Source organism: Echinops telfairi, unplaced genomic scaffold, assembly GCF_000313985.2.
Source record: "Echinops telfairi isolate 266 unplaced genomic scaffold, ASM31398v2 ScPeMD7_23;HRSCAF=83, whole genome shotgun sequence".
NCBI lineage: Eukaryota > Metazoa > Chordata > Mammalia > Afrosoricida > Tenrecidae > Echinops > Echinops telfairi.
Window position 1 is genome coordinate 90,476,032 of NW_022103920.1, and position 9,426 is coordinate 90,485,457.

The following is a 9,426-nucleotide window of genomic DNA, read 5'->3' on the forward strand; positions in this document are numbered from 1 at the left end:
GTTTTGAGAAACGATGTACAAATGCGCTTTACACAATTGATGTGTGTATGGATTGGGATAACAGTTGGTTGTATGAGCCCCTAATAAAATGTTAAAATAAATAAATAAATAAGGAACTAGGAAAAAAAAAAAAGATTAAAAAACCACACACACACAAAAAAAAACCCCTCACTTGTCCAGTAAAAAAAATTGATATGATAGCAGAAAAAACAAAAAACGTAATAAAAGGCTTGGAAGGTAATGTTGAAGAAATACTCTAGGAGATATAACAAAAATATCAACAGAAGAGGAAAAGACACTGGGAAACCATTCTAGGAAGTGCACTATTTGAAGAGTAGGTTTGCAAACACAGAGGGAAGCACATAATTTGTGGAACTTCACAACACTGGAGAGGAGGCCATCCGTCTCATGAGCTTCCAGAGGGAAAGAAGCACTCCACGGCTCTAACAACAACCCAGGGCACACCCCGGGATCCGGACCCTGAATGGTTTTGGCGGCTCAGCATTAACTCTAGAAACAAGAAGGTAATGGATGATGGTTTTTAATCTAGAATTTTATACCCTGGCAAATGGAAATATCTGTAACAAAGAAGTTTACAGAAAAGTAAATTCTCAAAAGTATAAATAAGTTCTTCCATAAAAATAAGTTCTCTCATAAACTTCTTTGTCAGGAAACTACCGGAGATGTGCTCTACCAGAACAACAGAATGTATAACAAGGAAACGGCATGAGATACAGGAAATAGGACGTCAACACAGGAGAGAGGCAAAGGGAAGGGGGGCGGGGCATGACAGTGAAGCGAGACCGTGGACAACAGCAGGGGACCAATCATCATCAGAGTGATAAGACTGACAGAGCCCCTCCAGCATCTGAAGGTCTTGAACTAGTGATCAGTATAAGAAAAGAGAGCAGAGAGAACAAAAACACAATGATTCATTGTAGGAAATACAAAACATGCAAGGTACAGGAAAGGAAATTTATTCACGTTAGTGGACGACGAACTCTGAATACAATCATAATAAAAAAAACACTAAAAACCAAAATCAATGCCAGCGAGGGCTTTCAACTCATAGCGACCATAAAGGACAGAGTAGAACTGCCCCTGTGGGTTCTGAGACTGTATATCTTTGCCGGAGCAGAAAGCCTCCTCTTTCTCCTGCAAATTCTTCATGGAGGGTATATTTAATAACCTGGAATGATCTACTGAGGCCTAACCCGAAGGGATCGTCCACCAGCACCTCTTGTCCCCATGGCACTTCCATCACGGAAGATCCTTAGTGCTACTGGCGCATGCACTCCAAAGGCAACTACGGCAAGACCAGTGACTGGACTTGAGGTCAGAAGCCCTGGATTCAAAGCTTTGCTCTTCCTTTTACCTTGAACAACTTACCAATATCTATGAGTCTGCTTTCTTACCTATAAAATGGGGATCTTTAACAGGGCTGTTTGAGAAGTGAATCCAATTAAATAATTTAAGTATGCATTGTAAACTGTGCTCTGTAACTCGCTATTTGTGTCTGGGTAGTGTTACTGAAACTGCCACACTCACACTGCATAACTTTGACTTCTCTTCCCAGTGGCATCCATAGTCCTTTAGTTGGTGCATGGGCCAGAAACTCCCGGGCATGTTCGTTGCCTGGTACATCTGGTATACAGTCTTCTGGCTTAGTCTCATCTTCCTAAACAAGGGAAACAATGTGTGAACAATTAGGCCAAAACAAAACAAAACGAGCCACTTGAATTCTCCCAAGGCCTGACTTTCTCACAGGGCAGCAGTCCCACAGCAAGTTATATGTGGTCCAAGGGGGCACTGAATGTTCCAGAAGAACTGCATTGGGAGAGGTAGCTGTTCTTTGAAAAGAATATTACTAGAGTTCTTTACATAGGAGTGATCGGTGAGCTCACCCTAAATTCTGGTGTTGTGTCGATGAGAAGATCACAAAATGGCTTTTACTAACGGGAAATCTTGGTGGAATGAGGCCACATTTAGGAACACAGAGCAAACAAGTTAAGCTTTTCTAGAATAATACAAATAGTATGGATTATTAAAAAGATATTAAGAAACATAAAATGTCTTCTTTAGTTCCATATACCCTACTTCTTCCCTGTGCTTCCTGGTTCCATTCTTCCTTCTTTCCTAACCCTTTGGAACTTTGTCCCTGGATAAGGGCTGCCCTTTTGACTTCCAATGATTGGTTATTTTAAGGTGTGCATACTTCCTTAGTATTATTACTTCCCTTAAAGACCAGTTTACAGTCTGCCTGAAAATTAAGCCATGGGTGAGTTCATTTCCTGAAGGGTGAATAGGGACCACAGTCTTTATCTGACCAATAATCTTAAAAAAATTTTTTAAACATAGCTGCTTATACCTTGAAGGCCTCTGTCATGACTTATAGTCATGCACATGCTATAAGCTCAAAATGCAGTTTCATCACTGAATACCTGCATTTACAATTAAGATGCTATTTTTAAATGTACATTTCCATGAATATTAAATTAATAATGGATGGGTCTGGTTCACAGATCTATGTTTTCTTCAAGTCGCTTGGGTCTCTGACTGCTGCTACTGTTAAGTTTCACTTGAACCGAGACATGGGCACTCTGCCAGGGCGCTGGAGCAGGGTTCGTACCCCACAGAGGCTGGCCTGCATGCGCTCACCTTCTCACACTCCCATTTTTAAGCTGATTAGAACTGCAGGCACTAGGAGGGGCTGACACAGCAGAGGGTGTTCTGAGGGCTGGGCTGGTGAGTCAGACAATGACAACAGGACAGCAGTTTTCTGCAGATGCATTTGTGTGTGAGAAAGAGAGGGGCAATGGCTGAAGAAAACACAGGGGCGTCGGTGATAACCTTCCGGGCTCCTGGTGTCATAGGTTACGAGTTGGACTGGTAATCTCAAGGTCAGACCTCTAGCGGCTCCTGGGGAGGAAAATGAGGCGTTCTACTCCTAAAGAGTACCAGTCTCGAAAACCCACAAGCCCAGTTCTACTCTGTCTTAAAGGGTCTTTATGAGTCTGAATCAACGCCGTGGCAGAGAGTTTGATTTCGTTGCTTTATTTCTTTAGGCAGTGATAACTTGGGGGAGAGAAACGTGACTGATTATCTTTCTACAAAGCCCAAATGCATCATCTACCTGCATCTGTAAAGAAGAACCAAACCCACCCAGACTCCCTGCCCTGAGTCCATGCAGACTCACAGCGACCCCACCGGGCAGGGCAGAACTGCCCCTCTGGGTTTCTGAGACTGCCAATCTTTACAGGAGGACAGTTTCATCTTTCTCTTGCAGAGTGGCTGGTGGGCTTGAACCACTGACCTTGTGACTTGTAACCCATTACACCACCAGTGCTCCTTGCAGGGTATTTAAAAAAGGAAGTTTAAATGCCTTATACAATTATTCCTCATCCCAACTAGTAAGTTTCTATGTATACAGGGACTGTTTCAAAAGATTATGGAAAATGAAATTGAAAGAAGGGAATTTTCTATAATGGAACTTTTTGAAACCTCCTCAAATGGGTAAGAGAATAAGCAAGAGTACAGAATTCACATACTAACCTTGATAAGCCCTGGAGGAGGTTTTTCATAGCTAGAAAGGGAGAGAAAAAATCCATCAATCATCTTAATAGGAGCATAATGAATTTTTACTGAGCAAAAAGCGAGCGGGACAAAATGAAAAGAATCTCCTCCGTGAAGAACTTTAAAGTGACATGACATCTAAAAGTTACCGTAGTACGCTCAGTACCGAGGAAACACGTTATCAGTAAGCTCGTGCTACAGCACACCCTGCGGACACATAGGATTTGAATTTAGCCACTAACTTGTCTTAGTGAAATAACTTTGGGGGGAAGATGAGAAACGCAGGAGAACACGGGGAAGAGTTAGGGAGAAGATGACCCGCGGGCTGATTCTGGATCTATGGGTATTGGTGGCACAGGCTCTAAATACTCAATAATCTTATTCTTTGAACCACAACCGCCGTATAAACAACATATGGCAAACCAAACTGAGATCCAAATTCCTGAAAAATATGTAATCGTTCCTGCCAAGAATGAAAGGGGGTGTGAGGGGATTGCTTATTTTAAATCTATTGTTATCAGTAATGGGAGCTAAAATATATTAGCAATAGGGAACTAAAAGGTCCCTTTTCCAGCTTTCCCCACACGTTTAAAGGAAGGCCATTGGTGTTTTCTGTCCCCGCCTGGGTCAAACACTTCATTAGTCTCTGTAGTATAATTTAAAGGGTCAACCTCCAAGTTTACAGTAATATTTTACCAGTGGTGTGCCTACTGTGTAGTCTGGGTTTGCATGGTGACATTTGAGAAGACTGTTTCTATCAAGTTAATTTTTCCAAAAAAGCCCCAACTCTACCACAGAGTTGATTTTGACTCACAGTGACTCCATAGCTCAGGGTAGACAGCTACTGAGCTTGGTCTTTGAGCTGTAACTGTGGGTTTCTGAGCCTGTAACTCTTGATGGAACCAGAAAGCCATGTCTTTCTCCCAAGGAGCGGCTGGCTAGTGGTTTCAAACTGCTGACCTTGTGTTAAGCAGTTCAATATGTACCCCATTACCCCACGAGACCCTCAGTGAAATCTTAAAATTACACCCACATAAAAATGGTGGAGGCCCATTTTGGGGTGCTATCTAGCTATAGAACCTTGCTGTTAAATCAGATTATAATAATTTGTGCTGAGCAGTGTATAGACTAAATTTATGTAAAAGGGAAGAAATATTATCTTTCCAAGTGTGGACAAGGCAAGAATTCTTACTTTTTCCAGGCATTTTACATTACCCCTTTGAGAGTGCTGGGGTGAGTTTTCATTTAGAAGGGCTCTCATGTAAGTGTACTCCATTCCACAAAACTGTTCTTACAGCAGGTTCCTATTGGATTGGAAAGTAGAAATGAAACACACACACACACACACAGTGGTAGTCAGGGTTATGTCCACTGACGCTCCTTGCTAGGGATAGAGTCAAACTTGTCAATCAAGTTGCAGCCCGATGACATCTCCTTAATGTCATAAGCCTTTTGTACAAGAGTAGGACAGACGATCTCTCTCTCTCTCTCTGCCACTTTGCCTTCCTGCTCGCTGGGATTCTGTGTCTAACTCAAGCTGTGTCCCCATGTAGGGGGCCCAACTCTGAGAGCTGTGCTTGTCTGCCATGTTTCCACCAGCCTGGGATCCATGGGACTCTACACCCACCAGTCGGTGATCTCCTGCTTCACTTTTCTGCGACATGAGCCCACAGTTGGAAGAGGGACTTATGGGCTGGAGTTGAACTGGACTGGGTTGCCTTATTGATATAAAGCTCTTTCTTATACATCCGAGTGTCACTATGTGGTACACTGAGGGACTGGATGAGAGTATAATGCAGCTAAATCCTCTATGCTCATAATTACAGGTCTGGAAAGCCGATTCCAGTGGGGGAAGACTCTCATGGTTTTTAGATATAAATAAAACTTAATATACATTCTCATGACTGAACTTAGTCCTTCCAATAACACCCCATAAAGGAACTGTCATAAAGGAGCTACCATATAAGATACATCATTCCTGTGTCTGGTTACATCACTATTCCTGGAGGTCTTCTGTAGATACCAGCAATCACAATCTAGAGCCAACCCTGCCATCGCTTGCTGATTGTGATCATAGATTACTGCCCTGGGGAGTGCTCAGCAATGTTGGAGGTTAACTAGCACAAGGTCAAGATGACTCACCTCACTGCTTGTTTATTATGTTACTCGCTTACGATATGACCCATTAACTATGTTAATTAATATTAATGAACATTAATATGCTCGCTGTATGATCGTATTGAAAGGTCAGTAAGCCCCATCATCTGCACCCATTGGAAATTACATTCACTCTCGGTCCTGACATAGGGACTTGGAGCCCCTGTGCCCGGATGGCTGTGTCTATCTTTAATATGTTCCACAATCCCAGAGTCGCTCCTGAGGACCTGTTCGACTGTGGGGACCCCTGTACCCACACATCACCAAATTTGTTATTCTAGACAATGCAGCCTAACACACCCACACTCACAGTTTGCTTTTGCCTGGCAGCCCAGGTACATTTATGGGACAGGGTAAAGGGAGGGAGAGAAAACAGAGGGGAGAGGGTGCTCTCCAGAGCATGGGGCTGGATTCAGGTGCTTTCAGGGGCGTGGCTGGTAAGGGCAAAGAGAAGCAGGTCAGCGGGGATGGAGAAGACCTGAAAAAGGCATGTCCAGAATAAAAGGATTTTAATCCAATTTTGTATAAGCCCATCAGCAGGTTCTCCATTTAGCACAGCCGAACGACCACCCCAAACTCCAGACTCCCACCCCAAACTCCACACCCTGAGCTGATTCTCACTCAGTGACCCCACATGGTAGAGAGTAGCCCTGCACTCCCGAAAACTGTCCTGCCTGCCGTCTGCATGGAGGCAGAGCGCCAGGCCTTTCTTCAGTGGCACAGCTGGGTGGGTTCAATCCACCAGTCTTCAGTTGTTTAGCAAGAACAAACCATTTGTCCCACCCAGAGACCTCTCAGACGCAAACCAAACTCCCTGCCCTCGAGTCAACACTGGCGTACAGTGATCCTCTAGGACAGGGTAGAAGAGCCTTTGTGACTTTCCGAGGCTGTAACTTTTCATGGAAAATAGAAAGCCCCATCTTTCTTCCACAGACTGGCTGGTGGTTTTGGACTGCTGACCTTGTGGATGAGCCCAAAGCATACCCACCATGCCACCAAGGTTCCCTCAGGGACCTCAAGACTCCCTTAAAATAATATTCAAGGAATTAAAAGTTACAGTCCTTTTTAAAGAAATGTAAACATCCCGACGGGAGATATAAGCAGAGTAAGATTTCAACGCATAAGGGAAGGCAGAGGCAAGCGACAGGAAGTGGGAAATAACTTCTTTAGGAAGAGGCAGTGCTAACCTGCGGAAGATGAGAATTCTGCAGACACAGCCTGTCTGTCTTGGAAGAAAGCTGCAGGTTCAGTCCCTGTGAAACATGCAGGCCTACTGGCAAGGTGAGGGTGGGAAACGGGGTGAGCACTGGCTAGGACAGGCATGAAGTCTTAGTCTGAACACTGGGCTACTCAGCTCACTCCCTCGCTATTCACCCACAACACTGTGGGGACTTCAAAAAGTACTGAAGTACCTTTATCTTTTAATTCCAGTTTCCCACTAACATTTTGAAACTCCCCTGTATCTTCTTTAGAGAAACCACTCAGTAGACCAGCACCTTCAGGTACCCTACACACACACACACACACACCCTAAAAAAAAACCCCAACCAAACCTGCTGCTATTGAGTTGATTCAGACTAGTAGCAACCTAACAGCCCCTTTGGGTTTCGCAGGGTGTGACTTTACAGAAGCAGACACACATTTTTCTCCCAGTGAGCAGCTGGGGGGCTTGAACCACCAACCTACTGGTTCGTATTCAAGCACTTAACCCACTGTTCAAAACTATCACTCAAGTAAAATTCTGCTGGAGATAATTTACAAAGGGGTTGTAGCGAGAAAGTCCAGCTAGGATTCACAAGAGGACATGGAACAAGGAATATCACTGATGACACCCACTAGATCTCATCTTAAATTAGAAAACACCAGAGATGTTTAGCTCTTTTTCATTGGCTATGCAAAGGTATCTGCATAAACTACGGGTAACATTGGCAAGAATGTTACCCAGAACAATTAACTGTGGTCATGCAGAAGCTATACACAGACAAAGAGTTCGAACAGAAAAACGTGCTTTAAAATCAGGAAAGGTGTGCATCAGGGTTTGTGGTAGATATATAATTGTCAATTTGAGGATTAAGAGCGTAGGGGTGGAGTCTACCTTGTCAATCAGATCATAACCAATGAGGCCTCTGTGTGGGCACGGCCTTCTGAGAATTCTGGGAAATCCGGTACTTCCTCTTTGGAGATGGGAGACTGTTCATACGCTGGGAGATATAGCTGACAAGACACGGATCCACCCTTATGCAGAGACCCCTGCCAGCGCTGAGATATTTCCAATGACACTGGATCCAAGGACTTTCTACCCACTGGCCTGTGATCTTTTGCATTTTGCATCAAAGCTCTCAGGTTAATTAGGAAGGATTTTAACAACTGGCGCACTTATTCCTTACAGGATCAACCTAGCCTAAAATTTATTGAATAACTCAGTGGGCATGGTAAATTAGAAAATGTTGGAATTCTAGAGATAATTATAGGGTCACAGACTCTTTGAAATGAACTTAGTCATTAGTGCAACCTCCTACAGGTGCATGAATCAATACCTTTTTTGAAGAATGGCTGTTCACTGCGATGGGGTCAGTGCCGACTCATAGACACCCTATAGGATAGGGCTGAACTGCCCCTGTGGGTTTCTGGGACTCACTTTTGCGGGACCAGAAAGCGGTCTCTTCTGGCGAATGGGCCTGTGGTTTCGAAATGCTGACCTGGCCAGTTAGCAGTCTCTTAGAGCTGCGCTGTCCTTGTGGTGCTGGGGGCGCGGGCTGCCCCAGCTCTCTCCTGACCAGAGGTTGATGGGTTTGAACCTTTTGGCAGCAGAATGCCTAACTACTGCTCCACCGGGGTTCCTTTACAGGGGCACAAAAACAAAACCCAAGCCTAACCCAATTGTTTACAAAACCAGGCCATGCTGACCAGCTGGTCCTAAGTTCTTCCTTATGTTGAGCAGAAACTGCCTCTCTGAAGCTTCCACTCTCGGGTCCTGGTCAAAACAGACGAGAGAGAAACAGCCCCGACTCTGCCACAGGGCAGCCAGGCTTTTCAGCCTGGTCTCCAACCCTATTTTAAACACCAGGAAAGAATGGAGATTTCCTCCTTTCGCAGGGGAACGATTTGAACCGAAGCCCGAGGCTCGGCGGAACTCCTGCTTCACTCAGTTCCAGAAATACTGCGCGCCTAATACTACTTCCAGCCAATGCTACTACCGAGTGCCTGGCGATGCCAAAACTGAACACAAACATGGCAGCACTGGGAGTGAGAAACTCAGAAGAGCCAAACCCACCGACCCACGTGTGCCTCGGTGGGGCCGCCCGGGGTGGAGCCTCCGTTTCCTCCTCCGGGCCGAGGCCGGGCTCCAAGGACTCGAGGGAGGGGACCCTTTCGGGCCACACAAGGACCAAAGTCCAACGGCCGCGACACCGGACAATGGTCGGCGGCCAGTTACTGCTGGGGTCCGACGGGGAGGGCGTGGGTGCGGTCGCACGGGGAAGGGGCGATCTTCGGCCCACCTGCCCAGTCCGGTGACTCCAAGGACCCCCGCCTAACGCACCAACACGGCGCCCGGGCGACGCCCCGGCCCCGCGCAGGAAACCAACCGACTGCAGGCCCCGCTTCCTTCCAGAAGGTCGGGCGAGGACTCACAAGGACTCCAGGTGCTTGAGCTGCTGCAGCTGCTGCGCGTCGTGCCGCCGCCGTTTCTGCTCC

The 9,426-nt window shown here is 45.7% G+C and overlaps 1 protein-coding gene across 1 annotated transcript in view; it reads right to left on the reverse strand.

The window, feature by feature from the left end:
* RP9 (RP9 pre-mRNA splicing factor) overlaps nt 1-9,426 on the reverse strand; it is a 16,376-nt gene that overhangs the window by 6,439 nt on the left and 511 nt on the right. The window contains exons 2-4 of the mRNA XM_045288669.1: nt 9,364-9,422; nt 3,553-3,583; nt 1,549-1,678 (exon numbers count right to left, since the gene is read on the reverse strand). Of these exons, the coding sequence (XP_045144604.1) occupies nt 1,549-1,678; nt 3,553-3,583; nt 9,364-9,422 (220 nt within the window). The remainder of the gene's footprint in view (nt 1-1,548; nt 1,679-3,552; nt 3,584-9,363; nt 9,423-9,426) is intronic.